Below are 18,077 nucleotides of genomic sequence, written 5' to 3'. Positions count from 1 at the left end.
GGTTTTCCATTTATTCCGGCTGGGATCAATTGATATCCAAGCGTCGTGGCGCCAACGGCAGTATCTCAACTCTATTATATTGTATTACAGGTGGGTGAATGAAATTTTGATTGCATAATGCATGCTAATTGGAGGGGATTGGTGTGTATCGTGACGCGTGAATTATGTTTGCAATGTAAATTTATAGCACTGCAAACGTGCTGTCACAATCGGCAATCAGGATGAATAGTTGAATACTAATTGGCTGGCCTTTGTGATAAAAAAGGACTGAATTTGCCATATTGAACCAGTGATTGGGTATCTGAAAAGTTTACTTTTAATATCTGACTAGAATTCCAAATGTGGATATCATTTATCTTAAAAATCACCACATGCTTGCTTAATGTTGAAAAATTCCACGATATCACGAACGCAACGTAACCCCCACCGGGATGGAACCCTCCACCCATGACACGGCAGAATTTAATTAAATAACACTTTTATATTTACGACCCGCAGCCAGAAGCTGCTGTTGAGCATCGCGCGCCCCAGCAATAAGAGCTTTTCTTCTTCAGCCCAAGAGAGAGAGAGAGATGAGGGGTTGAATCCGTGTTTGGATTTGTATTCACATATTTTTTCCAGGCCACATTCCGGCCGCTGCGCGGTTGGTCTGCCGGGCAGGGAAATGTCTCGAATGAAACTTTTGTGCCAAATTAAGCAATCAGGTTCGCAGTTTTATGAATGTCTGCAGAGCGGGTAATTAATGTGGCTTTATTTTGTGTGTTCTGCGAAGGATTCAATTTTCACTGCAATTGATGGTACGGAGACAATTTGCTCGATTTTTTTCGAGTTCAGAAGGCCATTTTAAGTAACTTTTTTGCAAAGGAAAAAAAATTCTCTTGTTCATTATTTTTTGTTTTCATTTTGAACAAATTTACTATTTTATGACAATTTTCCATATTTTCGTTTTTTAAGGATTTTTTTAATTTTGTATTATTTTATTTTTTAATTTATATTTTCCTGCATAGTATTTTTTTGTCTTTAATTTTTTTGATTTCTCCGGTTTTTTTTTGTGCATAATATGAATTTTCTTTACATCATTCAAAATTTACTTCTTCTGTGGCGCGGAAATATCATAGCATGCATAAAAAACGTAAAAAACAAGTATTATAAAAATCTAAAACATTACAAAATCAATCAAAAAAAAATTAGCAAATTTCATACTTAAAAAAAAAGTATTTTTTTAGTTTCAAAAAATCTTTTCTTGAATTGTTGATGTCTTTGAACAAAAAATAAAAATAAAAAAATTGGCTATTCTGCCACCCGTTTTTTTAGGTGGCAAATTTGAGCTCGGTATCCTTAAGACGAAATGAAGACATCTTACTCATCTTACATCTTGCATCTTACTTTTGGAACCTAACGTTAGATTTGGTTTTAAAAACTCAAGTGATCCTGATTTAAAATATTTTTTTAAATTCCAATTGTGACATATTTGATGGCATTTTATTACCTATTCAATGATAAATCGGGGAGATTCTGAAATGTTTAGCAGTCCAACGATCCTGATTCCATCCAAATTACTGTGCAGTTTCTCACTATTAAAACAAATTACTCGTTGAAAATGACCTTAGTTAGAAGATAAATACGCCCATTTTCAGCACATTACACAAATAAAAATCAACTCTCGTCATTGTGAATTAAGTTCACGAATGTGAGAACCACGAAAGAATTTATTCATGAGTATGGTCCATTTGCACTATAAATTTGAATATATTCCTTAGTGGTTCTCGCATTCGTGAATTTTATTCACGATTTTGAGAATTGATTTTTTTCCGTGTAGGCCTTCCGACCAATTCTCATCTCTTTTGATATTCGCAATTTTTAAAATTTAAAATTTTTACTTCACCAAAAATTCATCTTAAGCCATTGAGATACAGCAAAAAAAGAGCTTTGGCATTCATTTTCGAAGAAATAGTAATTCAAATATGAGTTATGAGTTTAGCAACATAAAGTTCGATTTTGAAGGATAAAAATCATCAACTTTGAATAGGGGAACTATACCCTTTTTCAGCCTATTTCTATTATCGGCCTATCAGCACTTTGAAAGTGAAGTACAGCTTTTATAAAGTGTTTTTGACTGTTCCAAAGTAATAAATAGCTCAAATAAAAGTGAGCAAGCAACTCTACATTGTTGATACATCTGAAAATGTTGATTTGATAGCGGAAAACGGCAAAAGTGATGAGAATTGGTCGAACGGCTTAGAGTGATTAAAATGGGTATATTTCCCCTAGTACCCATGGACGCCAGAATGCAAAAAAATATTTTTTTTGCAATTCCGTCGTGAAACTTCCTACTTTTACTGTCATTTTCGCATGACGAAGCAGCCTACTTTTATCTACAAAAATAACAGAATCGAATAGAAACACATTTCAAAACAAATGTTGATTAGATCTACTTTCCAGCATTGAAATAGATGCTGAAAATTTGGACTTTTTAGCACTTTTTTTTTAAAAGTAATACTTTTCAACATTTTTTTGATTTAAACGATTTGTTGACAAAATACATGAACATTTGACTTATAATTTCACTCAATGGGTATTTTTCAGAAATGCAAAAAATGTTGTATCGAACTCGTTGCAAAACTTGATTTTTTCTGCACTTGTCGTATTTATGCAACTCGGTGAACCTCGTCACAAAATCACAAAATTAAAAAATCATAAAATTCAACGGAAATTCCACGGAAAGGTAAAAAATGCTAAAGTAAGCTATGAAATGTTACGTTCTACAACAGGAAAAAAATTGTACAATTTATTTTTTGCAATTCCGTCTTGAAACTTCCTACTTTTCCTGTCATTCTCGCGTGACGAAACAGCCTACTTTTATCTACTAAAAATAACAGAATCGAATAGAATCACATTTCAAAACAAATGCTGAAAAGTTCTACTTTTCAGCACTGAAATGGATGCAGAAAAGTTGAACTTTTCAGCACTAGTTTTGAAAAGTAATACTTTTCAACATTTTTTTTTATTTAAACGATTTATTGACAAAATACATGAACATTCGACTTCTAATTTCACTCAATGGGTGTTTTTCAGAAATGCAAAAAATGATGTATGGAACTCGTTGCAAACCTTGATTTTTGCAGCACTTGTCGTATTTATCCAACTCGGTGAACCTCGTTGGATAAATGTACGACACGTGCTGAAAAAATCTTCTTTTTGCAATTTGTTGCATAAACTACTAATATATAATGCATCCAAGGTAAATAATGTTCAAGCTATAAATTTTCAGTTTCCACGTGGTCCATTAAATTATATCAACATAATTTTTGAGAATTTCCCGGACCAAAGAAAAACCTTAAATAGTTAAGAAATGGGCTGATTTTTAAGAATTAAGTTTTTTTCAAAGCTCAAGTTATTATGAATTCACAATTTTTGTTTGTAGTTCTTCCTTTCAAATTTAATGGTATTAAAATTGTTATTACAAAGAATTTATTAAGTACATTAAACATTTTTATTAGTTTTCGAATAAAACTAAAATTATGGCGAGAGAAAAAACTCTTTGCTGAGCTGTTTATGGAAATTTCACTAAAATTCAAAATTATGTTAAACGAGAGCAGTTCTCTACGAAGTCGGTCTTTTTTTAGAATTTTAATTTTTGTATTTTTAAATCCGACTTAAACTTTTTTAGTGCCTTCGGTATGCCCAAAGAAGCCGTTGTGCATCATTAGTTTGTCCATATAATTTTACATACAAATTTGGCAGCTGTCCATACAAAAATTTTGTAAGAAAATTCAAAAATCTGTATCTTTTGAAGGATTATTTTGATCGATTTGGTGTCGTCGGCAAAGTTGTAAGTATGGATAAGGACTACACTGGAAAACATGATACACGGTAAAAATAAATTTGCTGATTTTTATTTTTATTTGTTGTCACTAAAACTTGATTTACAAAAAAACACTATATTTATTTTTTTTTTGCATTTTTCGATATGTTTTAGAGGACATTAAATTCCAACTTTTCATAAATTTCCAGGTTGTGCAAAAAATCTTTGACCGAGTTATAAATGTTTCAATCAATACTGATTGTTTAAAAAAATCGAAATATTGGTCGCACAAATTTTTCAACTTCATTTTTCGATGTAAAATAAAATTTGCAATCTAAAAGTACTTTAGTGAAATTTTGATAAAGTGCACCGTTTTCAAGTTAAGGCCAGTTTTTGGTAACTTTTTGGAAAATAGTCGCACTTTTTCATTTTTTAAAATTAGTGCACGTTTGCCCACTTTTGAAAAAAATATGCATTTGTTTTCAGGTCATTACCCATCTTTTTTCACATTTTAAATATATATTTGTTTTGTCTCTGAAAATAAATAAACAGCCATAAATCAAAATAAAGGCATTTTTTTTTATTTGAAGTAAAAAATACCCATTAAAGTTTTATTTATTTTAACGGTTTAATGCACAGTAAAAAACATGATAATATAACATCTGGGAATGGGTACATCTTGTATGTCTCAAAAAATGTATAATTTTACCTATGATAATGTGTAATTTTTTCGCTTTTCTGCTGTAATGTCACTTTTTCAGTATAAATTGATATAAAATTATATAATAAAAGAGGTAATATTCAACCTTCCAAAATTATACCTTACATTATTTTCATTTGGGGATTCAAAAAATGAAAAAAATGTTTTTTTTTTCACTTCAATTAGGTTTTATTAGGTTAGGTTCTTATTAAATATTGTTACAATTTTATTTCAATGTTTGTGTTCGTCTCAAATACTAGAGTTCAGAGTTGGTCCGAGTTTTAATGGCTAAAAAATAATGATGTATAACATTTTGTGATCTCAATGAAATTTAAAATCAATATTAACGTTTCGAAAGAGTGTCATATAGTTTTTTATGCAACAAAATATGAAACATTCTAATAATTATGGATTTAATTAATCAAACTGTAAATACTTTAGTGGAATGCGGATATTGGCTCTAAAATTGGACGAGATTTTTATCTAAAAACCTGCTGATTCTTCGGCCGAATAAAAACACGTTTTGAAGTTACCTGGTCTAGAAATGTATGAACATTTTCGGTTCAAAAAGTTAGAGTTGTTCCATTGAACTCTCATAGGTTTAAAATATTTCTTTTGTGCTCTTCATCTTGATTATTACAATATTAAACGGAAAACCCGCTCTTTGTGATTCCTATGTAGAAAATATTCCCAAAAAGACTAATAGTTTAAAAAATGTTTGTTCTTAATGAATAATTAAGTTTCTACCTTTCAAAAATGGCTTAAAATTTCATTTTCTTTTCGCTGTCTTGTATTGGGTCGTTCAGCTCAAATATGGCTCCAAAAATGCTCTTAAAGTGATTGAACATTAAATTCAAATTTTGGTGAGGGTTGTACCGTTTTTTTTACTACACAGTGTACATTTATACCCGAAAATCTCAGCCCTTTTTGAGCAGTTAGCCACTGTTTTTTCTCGTTGATGGACAGGTTCCGTTGCCAATGTTTATTATTATTTCGACGCGTTCCTCTCCACGTGGTATCGTTTTGTTTTCGGTTCATTAGTGACCCAGCAGGGAATCGTGAGAACCGTGGCGGCTTTTTTGGATGTTTGTGTGTGTGTGACCACGTCCACGTCAACTTTTCGGCAGCTTTATGAGTTTTTGTGGATTTTTCCAACGTGGTTGCGGGATTGGCCACGAACCCGACCGTGCATATTTATTGGAGCTTTTTGCTTTCGCCACGTGGCGCACCAAAAAAGGTTTATCACGGGCGTGGGAGGACCCGCGTGTGTTTGTGTGTATTTGTTTGTCTGCCCATTTTTTGCTTGTACGTATTTGCTTAATGAAAAACCAGGCCAGTTGGTGCGATGTTGGTTTGTGGCGGGGAATGTTTTGATGAATGATTTTTTTTTTTTGCTCGGGAGATTCCCAAACACCCCCCGGAATGGCACTTACCGCATGGCCTTAACGTCCGGCGAGTTACTTTGTAGCCCGGCGGGGTTCATAGGACTCATAGGGTTCGAGTTGGAGATTTTATTCGTGACTTTTGCTGGCGCAGGCACGGGGCTAAGGTCGTTCAGAATGGTTGCCACTGGTACCTGTGAGCGAGATTGAGATTTGAGGTTATGATTTTTCTTATTCATCTTTCTTTTTTGTTTCAGGTATGTCATCTTCGATAAATTAAATCAAATTTGGATATCAGGTATGTAGTTTTGTCCATCTTACCTGCACAGTCGGTGGTTTCCGGAAGTTGTTCAACTCTGGCAGAAGAAACTTGGTCTTTGGTTGTTGCTCCTCTTGTGATTCTAGCTGTGTTTGGTTTTGTTGCTGCTGTTGCCACTGTTCTGGCCGTTGGTTCGGTTGGTTCGTACCGCTCTGGTTGTCCTGCTTCTCCGTCGAAGACACCGACTCGGTAGTGCTGAGCTTTCGCGGATCTTCTTCCGGAATTTTCACAAGCCGGCCCAACGGATGCTGTGTGCTGGTTGGGCCCGCAATCGTAGTCGTGGCCGTCGGTGTGACGATCTGGATCAACGGTTTATCGGTTGGCTTCGGTTGACGGTGCCTTTGATAGCTGTTCTTGTCTCGCTGTTGGTTCTTCTGGTCGCTGCTGTTACTACTGCTACTGCTGCTGCTGCTACTGCTACTGCTGCTGTCACTTTCGCTGGCGCCCTTGCCGTTGCTGTTACGGCGGTCAAGCGATTTCGCGTTGTTCAAGGTCGCGTCGGAACCGGAGGCTTTCTTCGGTTGCTTCCGCCGCAGACACTTGGGCGTCTTTCGGCTGTTGATGTTCTTGAAGAGCTGGTTTATGTTGATTGCCTTCTTGACCGTCTCGGCTGGCCGTTCACGAACGGTGGCTGTTGTGCGAACTGACAGCATCACAAACATAGCCCGTCGGTTTTCTTTTCCAACACTTTGGCATAATATTCTTTCGAAAAGGGGTGATTAAAATTATAATTACTTTATGCTTCGCGATAATTCCCAACTCCTTTCACTCTCAATAACGAAGATCCTTTCCCCACGCGAAATCCTTCTTCTTTGAACCTTCTCTATTCCTTTACCCACAAAAGATCACTTCCACTAGTCCCTTCTCCCGAAATCGTTCATATCTTAGCACCACACTGAGTTTAAGAAGCACTTCTGTATCTCTCTTCCAACCACTTCTCTCACAGTTCACTCAGACGCCCCCTTTCGTCCTCGCTAGCACTAGTTTCCTGGCGTCCATATGTGGTGGCCCCACGTGGCTCATCGTTCAGTACTGGGCCCGAAAACGAAACGCTAAGCTTCGTCTTAAAACTAAGCCGGCTCACCATTTAACGGGGTCGTTGTCACGTGTCGAGTCAAGCGATTACACACGAGCTTTCGTACGGCCGAGCCAATGTCAATGCTGATGGTTGAGTCTGTGGATGGAGGAAAAGATGGATGGTTTTAGTAGGGTTTGGATTCACTTGGGTGATTTCCTCAACTTTTTTTTGTGCACTTAAATTTAATGTACAAATTTAATACAAGTTTGTATATTTCTGTCAATAATAAACAGAAAGTAGTGTAAATATTTTATCGTCTTTTTACAATATCTACAATAGAGTGATTGCAGCCGAATCCAGCTCAACAATGACATTTCAGAAGGATGTAAGTTATTTAAATATTTTTGCCTGGAAGCCGTTGTATCGTATCAAAAAGTGATCAAAGACAAACCTGTAGGAAATTGGAGGGCTTTATGAGAAAAATACACTGAAAGAAAAATACACGCCACTTCTACAAGATTTTTTTTAATTTTTAAGTTTTAAAGGTAAATTTTAGGATGATGTTTTTTTTAAGTTTTAAAGGTAAATTTTAGGATGATGTCTCGTGACATCATCACAAGATGTGACAAGATGTTACAAAAAGACTTACGAAAAATGTAGGATGGTATGTCCCTTTAGTAAAATCAATTACTAAAACTGTTTTTTAAGGGGTCTCAACGTCAAAATTTTCAAAATCTGATACTGCGAATCGATACTCCAGACAGTTTTACATAAAAGTCTTCAAAGTGACCATTGTCCGAACTCTAATCCTCGTGAAGGGGCAATTTTGTGGCGATTTCTACATGACAGACTTGATTTTTCAGTCACGTAAAAATTTGTACCGAAAAGCTCGTTCGATTTTCCAAAAGGTTGTCACTTAAAAAACTGTTTTAGTAATAATAATCATTAGTCAATATCGACGCTGTCGGTCCCGGCCTTGGTTGTTAGGCCGTAAGGTCATTTCAAGTGTAGGAGTCGTCGTCTCCATGCCATAAGTGCAAACAACACACCAAACCAAGCCTACTCCGGAGGAATCGCTGGCGGCACTTGGACTCGCAATCCAAAGGTCGTCAGTTCAAACACTGGGGTGGAAGGTTCCTTGGAGTAGAAAAAGGTTGGGGTGCTCTCCCCATTCAAGCCTTTGGACTCCTAGGTTCGAGCAGAAACTTGCAATAGAGACCACAAAAGACCCGGGGGTCATTAATGTGGATGGTTTGTTTGTTGTCAATATCGATGCCCTCCCGACAGACATGCAGTACAGCGAACAGAAGAAATAATAGTCCAATACCTAAAATCGATAAATTTTCATTTACTTTTTTTTCGCTGTATCTACTATATCTTTCATATCACGATTGTTGAAAAACCGACCTCCGATTATATGAGGGATTGCATACCAACGAAAAAGAGGAATGTATGACAAAAGGTCGAAAAACATAAGGTCGAATTGATTAAAGATCGAGTGGCAAAACGTCAATTGTTTGAAATATTTTAGAAGTCAGACATTTTATTTAAAGAACTTTCTGAAAAAATAAAAAAAAATCCCAGCAATATTACACTAATCAATTTTAGTATCTTTTTAAACAATATTTTTAAGACGATTAAAAATAAGTGGTTTTTAAAGAATGGAAAATAAATAACATTCGAATTAATGTCCTTTCGCCGTTTTGTCCATTTTCGACCTTTTGTCGATTCGAACTTATGTCTTTCGGCATTTTGACATTAAAAATTTCGTCCATTCGACCTTTTGTCGCGAATCTGTCTGCCCGTGGTATGTAAGTGTTGAAAATATTTTGAGAAGAGAATTTGTTATCAATTTCGTGTCTTTGGCAAAATTGTTCGGACAAAATAAGCACACGAAAAAAAATGCATTTTTTTTAACTTAGTAATCGGCTGATTTCGACCATTTTTTTGTATTTTTCGAGTTGGCTCAAACTTTGTGGGGGCCGTCTCTCTTACCAAAGAAGCCGTTTTGTGTCATTGGTTTACCCATATAAATTTTCGTACAATTTTGGCAGCTGTTCATTCAAAAATGGATTGTAAATAGTCGGAAATATGTAACTTTTCAAGGAATTTTTTGAGACACCAAGTCTTCAGCAAAGTTGTAGGTATTGATAAGGACTTTTTAGAAAAAAAGGAACACGGAATAAATTTAGAAGATTTTTAGTCACCTTTTCTCACAAAAACTCAATTTCCCAATAAAACATATTATTTTAGGAAAAAAAAAATCGAAATTTCATATTTAATATTTTGTTGACCTTTTTTGTTATGTAAAATTGAATTCGCATTCGAAAAGTACTTAATTTACCGAAAGTTTGATTTCAGCGAAATATTTGCAGTTTTTCAATTTTAAAAAATATTATTTTTAAAAATAAACCATGAGTGACCATTTCTAAAAACATTTTTTTTAAAGTTCTTAAAATTTGCTATGTAATTGTCTAAGAGACATTGAAGATTGAACCTTTTGTTGCTGAGATACAGCAGCTTAGAGCAGTTCTCTGGGATTTCGATCATTCGATTTTTTTTTTGAATTTTTTAATCCGTCTGAAACTTTTTTGGTGCCTTCGGTATGCCCAAAGAAGCCATTTTGCATCATTAGTTTGTCCATATAATTTTCCATACAAATTTGGCAGCTGTCCATACAAAAATGATGTATGAAAATTCAAAAATCTCTATCTTTTGAAGGAATTTTTTGATCGATTTGGTGTCTTCGGCAAAGTTGTAGGTATGGAAAAAAATAATACACGGTTAAAAAAATTTGGTGATTTTTTTATTTAACTTTTTATCACTAAAACTTGATTTGCAAAAAAACACTATTTTTATTTTTTTTTTATTTTTGATATGTTTTTGAGAACATAAAATGCCAACTTTTCAGAAATTTCCAGGTTGTGCAAAAAATCATTGAGTGATTTATGATTTTTTTAATCGATATTGATTTTAAAAAAATCGAAATATTGGTCGCAAAAATTTTTCAACTTCATTTTTCGATGTAAAATCAAATTTACAATCAAAAAGTACTTTAGTGAAATTTTGATAAAGTGCACCGTTATCAAGTTAAATACATTTTTAGGTGACTTTTTTGAAAATAGTCGCAGTTTTTCATTTTTTTAAATTAGTGCACATGTTTGCCCACTTTTGAAAAAAAAAAATTTTGTAAAGCTGAGAAAATTCTCTATATTTTGCTTCTTCGGACTTTGTTGATACGACCTATAGTTGCTGAGATATTTCAATGCAAAGGTTTAAAAACAGGAAAATTGATGTTTTCTAAGTCTCACCCAAACAGCCCACCTTTTTGCAATGTCGATATCTCAGCAACTAATGGTCCGATTTTCAATTTTAAAAACAGTCGCGAAATCTTCCGACCTTTTCGAAAACAATATTTTTTTTTAATCATGACTAACATTTCAAAAGGTCGTAATATTGAATCTTTGGCCGTTTTGGATTGTTAGTTTTGATTTAAAAAATTTAAAAATATTGTTTTCGAAAAGATCGGAAAATGTGACGCATGTTTTAGTTGGTATTTTGTAGCTGTAAAAAAAAAAAAAAAAAAATTCCCAGCAACCTAGTTAAGCTGGCAGTAGTTACTCGCATTTTTTTGCTAGGAGCTGCGCTGAAGCGGCGAAACTTATTGCCCAACAAAAACCATCAAAAACAATTTCTCGCAAGAAAAAAAACAACAACAAACTTGAAAATTAAATTCAGTTACGGCGCAACTTCCTACCAAAGCAGGTTGAAAGCTTTTCTTCATTTTCCTCGCTTTTCCGGTTTTTTTGCACACACTCACACACGCGGAATGATTATGGTCCTGTAAATATTTAAACAAAGATTGCATTATGCTTCCCTTCGTCCGACCGACCTTGTCTCGATTTTTGATTGTATCTAAACACACGAAAAGCTTTCTGGAAGCTGCGAGCTTGTATGTGTGCATAAAATCTTCTTCCTCGTATTTTTCTTGTCTCTAACACAATGAAGTGGCACAGACAATTGGACGTGAAAATTGTGTAAATTTACATTTTCTATTTTAACTTTTCATTTTTTTAAGTTTTGTTGAAGAATTTTTTTTAATAAATAAAATGTTTTGAGTTCGCTGATCTGTGACTAAAACACACACAAACACAGTGATGAGTTACTTTTTTAATCTTTTAACTAAATATAAAATTTTCGCCCCACCAGCACAAGCCGTCGAGCGTTTGTTTATACTGACGAACGTCGACGATGGAGTGTGTACTTCTTCTTCCAGTGACTGGCGGGAGCTCTCCAAAGGATTTTCCTTTCAGGCCAGCACGAAGACAGCAAAAACAAACAAAGCTCGCAACGGGTGGCGATGGCGTGGAACAAGAGTGAAAATGAATCTCACCCCCTCCTGAAACGCGCCACGGCGGCAAGATTTTGAGGAAAATCTGTTTAGGCATCCGGCAGCACCGTAATGGGAAAAACTGCTACCCAAGTGCGGGATTAAGATGCCAGCCAGCGGAAAACACCTGAGGAGCGGGAACGTGAATGCCATTATGGCCAAATTGCCTCAAGTTTGTAATATCTCAACTTTTGAAGAGAGAGTCGGGAGAGAGAAATGGGCCAAACTTGATTAGCTCAAACAAACAACGGCAACAATATCAGGGCTACGAAATGACGAGATTGGATGCAACTTTGGCAGGTGTGCGGAATGGCTGGCTTCTGCCCTCCTGGATGGATAAATGAGTTTGCCGAAAAGTTGCAAAACAAACTCATTGACCCCATTAGCAGTTAATAGCATCTTGGAAGAAAACTTACGCTATATTATTATTTTTCCTTGAGAATATTTTGTTTATCCTTTTTCAAATGCAGAAAATATTGAGCAATTCTCCCAAGAATTACATAAAAAATTGACCAATTTAGGATATATTTGAAATTTTTTAAGTATGTTTTTTGCTAAAATTTTACGATTTGTTATTTTTTTGCTACTATAAATCGGACACATATTTGCAAAGCTTAATTTTTCCTGATTGCTTTTCTTTCAGAAGCTGTATCTCAGCAACCATTCGTCCAATTCTCAATGCCTTTGTAGGATTTTTTTTTGACATTTTCAATTTTTTTTTTTTCAGAGATAGTTTGGTCATAAATTCTACAGGTAAACAAAATTTATGTTTATTGCAAAAAATGAACATTAAATGGCTATAATTTGAAATCGGTGCACGATATCAATTTTTTGGCTTTTTTCCACGTTTTATAAAACTTGGATTTTTTCCAAAATTTGGTATCATTGCCAAATGAATTTTCACCAAATTGTGTCAAAGCGAAAAAAAAAACATTTTTGTCATCTAAAATATAACCAAAAATGAGATTTCTCAAAAATGTGTATTTTTTTAGTGTAACCTTTCTTCTACCGGCGATAATTATCGCCGATAATGGACGGTAACTTAATTTTTTCAGTTTATTAGGGTTTTTTAAATACTAAAAAAATCACAAACTACCGTTTTTTTGAATACTCAATTTTTCAAAATATGAAATGTGATTATCAAACGAAGCGAAATTGTGAATGCCTTTTTACTATATTCAAGCCTAGTTTTGTAAAATATTTGAAAAAAAAAAACACAAAATACCGAATTTTACGAAAAATTGCAAATTTTCATATTTTTAAATATTGGTATCAAATAAAGCGAAATTTTGTTTGCTTTTTTACTCTATAAGATTTTTTGGAAAATACTCAACCTTCCACAAAATATCGTATTTTTCGAAAATACTTTAATGTGGATATCAAACGTATTGATATTTTGTATGGTTTTTCAATTCAATAGAGTTATTTTTTACATTCAAAATGTTTCATAAATTTCCGTGTTATTTATGCAAACATTAAAATTGCACCATTTTGCGTCTTTTATATCCAAATTTTTAATTTAAACAACTGACCATTCTTAAAAAATACGGTATTTTGTGAAAATTTTAGTATTTGCAAAAAAACTCTGATGAAGTGAACAAAATTTCGCTATCAACTTGAAAAATTTAAGTATTGAATAAAACGGTATTTTTTGAATAATTTTCAATACATACTTTACTTTGAATCTTGCTAGATTTACAAAAAAATATATATTCTTAGTGAAAGCATTGAAAATTCAACATAGTATGGTTGAATTAAGTCGATTTTATAATGATTTTAAAAATGAGTTGTCGCCCATCTGCGATAAGATTATCACCGATAGAATTGCTCATTCTTTTTTATGCCCAGACATTTTATTTTCGGTTTGATGAAAATTATATTATATTATATTAATTTATTATAGTATAAAATTTGAAGAACACAACAATTCGCAAAATTAAAGTTAATTCATTAAGGCATACATAAATGAATGGTTATTTTTTTTTGTTTTCTTTTTAAGATCTGATAAACCAAATATTAATTATATGCTTTTTGGATGTTTTTGAATCTATATTGAAGAACCCACAAAAAGCAATAAACGAATTGTTAAATTGTTAAATTGTTAAATTGTTAAATTGTTAAATTGTTAAATTGTTAAATTGTTAAATTGTTAAATTGTTAAATTGTTAAATTGTTAAATTGTTAAATTGTTAAATTGTTAAATTGTTAAATTGTTAAATTGTTAAATTGTTAAATTGTTAAATTGTTAAATTGTTAAATTGTTAAATTGTTAAATTGTTAAATTGTTAAATTGTTAAATTGTTAAATTGTTAAATTGTTAAATTGTTAAATTGTTAAATTGTTAAATTGTTAAATTGTTAAATTGTTAAATTGTTAAATTGTTAAATTGTTAAATTGTTAAATTGTTAAATTGTTAAATTGTTAAATTGTTAAATTGTTAAATTGTTAAATTGTTAAATTGTTAAATTGTTAAATTGTTAAATTGTTAAATTGTTAAATTGTTAAATTGTTAAATTGTTAAATTGTTAAATTGTTAAATTGTTAAATTGTTAAATTGTTAAATTGTTAAATTGTTAAATTGTTAAATTGTTAAATTGTTAAATTGTTAAATTGTTAAATTGTTAAATTGTTAAATTGTTAAATTGTTAAATTGTTAAATTGTTAAATTGTTAAATTGTTAAATTGTTAAATTGTTAAATTGTTAAATTGTTAAATTGTTAAATTGTTAAATTGTTAAATTGTTAAATTGTTAAATTGTTAAATTGTTAAATTGTTAAATTGTTAAATTGTTAAATTGTTAAATTGTTAAATTGTTAAATTGTTAAATTGTTAAATTGTTAAATTGTTAATTGTTAAATTGTTAAATTGTTAAATTGTTAAATTGTTAAATTGTTAAATTGTTAAATTGTTAAATTGTTAAATTGTTAAATTGTTAAATTGTTAAATTGTTAAATTGTTAAATTGTTAAATTGTTAAATTGTTAAATTGTTAAATTGTTAAATTGTTAAATTGTTAAATTGTTAAATTGTTAAATTGTTAAATTGTTAAATTGTTAAATTGTTAAATTGTTAAATTGTCTTTTTTTCGTGATTTTTATTTTCAGGTTTTTAGATTTGGATGAAACTTTGTCAATCGATCCTTTATGTCAAAATAAGCAATTTTTGCATTATTGGTTTCTCCATACTAGTCTCTAGTCTTCAAACAAAAGTGCTGTGAAAACTTTTTTTAGATAGATTATCCGTCGGCCTCGGAAAAAATTCACTTTGGATAATCGAATCACGATTTTTTTTTCGTTGCCTAATTGTTTATTGTCGGATAATCAAGTCTGGAATGTATACTTATTTTAGGAAAATATTTCACAAATTGTCTATTTCAAATTTTAATTATAACTCTCCATCACTGAAAAAAATATTTTCAGTCAGCTTAGATTTTTTTTTTAAATTATCGTTTTGATCTTTGATGTTGCTTTTCAAAGAATTAAAGTTAGAAACATATACGTGTTTCTAATTGCTTTTTAACGAGTCCTCATTTTTCAACCATCACTTTGGAAAAATATTTTATGAATTTTAAAATCACGAAGGACTTTAAATGTGTTATCTCCAATTCATAGAATCCACATACAGACGATATGATTTTGTGAAATGATGTTAGATTAACCGATGATCTGATTACTGAAATCTACTAAGTGTTATATACAGTGGTTTTTCATATTCTACTCAGATTACTAGTTATATCTATTGTGAATATGTTATTCTATTTCACAGCAATTTCTATTAAACACTATATAATTGAAGTTTAAACATAAATACAAGAAAATCGACACGAATTTAATCTTCAATCTAGCACAAATTGCACTGCAATCAATTTAACAACCGCTCCACGTGGCATCAGTTTGATGTCGGTCCAGTCATCAAACCGCGCCGAAAACACCTCAGCAAACGGTGCCGGTCATTTAGCCGGACTTTTTATGGTTTGCCAAAGAAGACGAAAAAATGATAATATTTACCTACGAAAAACAAAAACACAAGACAAACACCCACCAAAGCTCACTTCACTCACCTTTCCGCGCTGTTGTCCTCCGTGCCGTGCCCGTGCGGGATTCGCCACGCAAATTAATTCCTCAAACAAGTGTGGCCAGTTTGCAAGACGAGAGAAAACGGTTTAACACCACGCGGTCCTGCTGGCTGGCGCCACGGTCATTAGCAAAGGAAGCTGCTCAGGAAAGTTTGCTTAGTCCGGGCACGGTAAGAAGCGCAACGTAGTGTAAACGATCCGCGGCAACCGAAAGCGCAAATACGTAAAAAACGTTGATTGCTCAATTAAAACCAAACAAAAATAATAAAAAAACAAAAAATAACTGAAAAATGAAACTGAGAACTCTCTCTCTGTCCTTCTGGTTGTTGACTCAATGCTCTGTCCAGCTTGGGTTGTTCCGCACGTTCCGGAGTTCTTATCCCTCTGCACTCTACTCTACAGCCTCGTCTTCTTCGTCGGATTCTCCCGAGTGGTTGCAGCCAAATTTCAGTATCTGCTGCGCTCGTCTCATTGGGACGGGTAGCTGGACCACCTCAGTGACCTCAGTGGCCTCCACTGCTCCCCTTCCTCCACCGTATCTCGTTCCGTTGGAGTGTGATCTTGGGTTGGGGAAGCTGCCTTCCCAGAGCCCCACCCGCGGGCAGTGGTTCCGTCATGCTTTGGCGCCAATGTTGCCAGAAATCGAAAATTACAGGTTTTTTTTGCTCAAATTTGCGGAAGTTGTTGTGCGCAGCGTGTCAAATGAAATGCAAATTTGAAACAACCAAAGTGGGCCAACTTTCTGCCGTTGACAAACTAGAATTCGCGCGTAGTCGCCACCCTAGTGGTTGCGACCGAGTTTTGTAACTTTTGGGGGAGGGGATGCTCTAAGGATGTTGTATTTTTCTCGCTCTAGTGTTTGTGTTGTGCACACGAAGAAACAATTTCTGGCTACTTTGCGAAACTAATTGTGCAGCGCGCGGTTGTTCTATTTTTCCTGCTACTGTTGTTGTTGTTGTTGTGGGTGGTGTGTGTCTTTCTAAAGTGGGAAGAACGAAAAGTTGCTGTTGTTTGCTACTGCTACTGGTGTACACACGCGAAAATGCACTTGCGAAACACGCACACACACACACAAACAGGCTAGTAGTGCGGATGAAGGCTCTTCTGGAACAGAAAAAAAGAGAGAGAGAAAGAAGGGGGAAAAAAGTACGAAAAGTTGAGTTAGGAAACTTTGCTGCTGTTGTGAAGTTGAAGTTGAGGGTGATGTTGTTGTGGAGAGAATTAAATCTACTTGGGAAGTGGGTTTTTTCTAGTGTTGCAATTGCAACTTGGTGTTAATGAAATTGTCGAATGAAGTTTTTTATGGTGCGAAAATTCGGTATGTAGTGCCACTTCATTTGATTTAATTTTAGGAGTGTTTTTGGCGGTGGTGAAAATTCAGTTCATCTGGGTTGAGTTTACTTTTTCATATCTGATGCCCAAAAAACATAATTTACAATACTATCCAATAAGTATTTCCCCATAATTGTATATATCCACAGTTTTTTAATGATCTTTAAGGGGTAATACCACTGGCTAAAAGGGGTTCTGGAAACACCCAAAAAGCAAAAAGCTTAATTTAAAATTTTGTGTACAGGACCTTTTTTTAAAAAAAAAAAAACTCTTAGTCGCTACTGTGACTAATGAGCAAATAAAACACGTTAATATCCAACCAAATTACGTAATCTTTGGGAAGACCTAGAAAAAAAATCTTTAAATTATTGAAAGGTTCGGAAAACCGAACCAAACAATGTTTTTCGCTGCCTTATTGTTGATTGTCGGGTTTAAATATGGCCCTTTAACTACACAAAAATGGTTAAAAATTTTAAATTCAAGATGATGATACAAACCTTCGAATAATCGATGCTATGGATCATCTAGTCTAGACCAAAATTTATTGTTTCTATTTGTTGTATGGTGTTGTTTTGTTTAGTTTTCTTTAAACCCTCTACTGCTCATTTTTTTCCAAACAAACAAAAATATATATATAAAAATTGAAATGACATGTCATGTTTTTTTTTGTTGAAACAAAAAGTTTAAGCAGCACCTCACAAGCTTTTTGTGAAAGAATTAATCCTTTTCGTAACCGCCAATCTTTTTTTGTTAATTTTTTGCTGTTTTCATGTTTTTGTAGTCACTTTTTATATATTTTTTAAATTTTTACATTGTTAACTATAAATTGGCATCATTAAAGCATCAAAAAATAAAAATAATAATAATAATCGTCAAAAGAAAATTTTGGACATACAACTTTCACTACCTACTCATTTTGGCATGAAAATTACAGTTTTTTAAACTAAAAACACGATCATCGTTGACCCTTACAAAAAGTTATTTTTTCGATACATTGGCAAAGTCACATGAAACAAGTTAAACAACTCAAAGCTGTAGGGCAAAGCTGTAGGTATTG

General features: G+C 33.2%; 2 protein-coding genes across 3 annotated transcripts in view; one reads left to right on the top strand and one right to left on the bottom strand.

The window, feature by feature from the left end:
• LOC120419720 (uncharacterized) overlaps nt 1-16,281 on the bottom strand; it is a 50,699-nt gene extending 34,418 nt beyond the window's left edge. The window contains exons 1-3 of one of the 2 annotated variants that reach the window (XM_039582512.2): nt 15,674-16,281; nt 6,209-7,380; nt 5,939-6,081 (exon numbers count right to left, since the gene is read on the bottom strand). In XM_039582512.2, the coding sequence (XP_039438446.1) occupies nt 5,939-6,081; nt 6,209-6,868 (803 nt within the window). In that variant the 5' untranslated portion in view covers nt 6,869-7,380; nt 15,674-16,281. The remainder of the gene's footprint in view (nt 1-5,938; nt 6,082-6,208; nt 7,381-15,673) is intronic. The other variant, XM_039582511.2, reaches the window with a different exon arrangement.
• The window catches only part of LOC120419721 (uncharacterized), a 398,162-nt gene that overhangs the window by 74,665 nt on the left and 305,420 nt on the right, over nt 1-18,077 (top strand). The gene's annotated exons all lie outside the window — the stretch shown is intronic.

The sequence above is a fragment of the Culex pipiens genome, chromosome 3, assembly GCF_016801865.2.
Source record: "Culex pipiens pallens isolate TS chromosome 3, TS_CPP_V2, whole genome shotgun sequence".
Taxonomy (NCBI): domain Eukaryota; kingdom Metazoa; phylum Arthropoda; class Insecta; order Diptera; family Culicidae; genus Culex; species Culex pipiens.
Note: the sequence above shows the minus strand (reverse complement) of the source record. Positions and strands in the feature narration are given on the sequence as shown.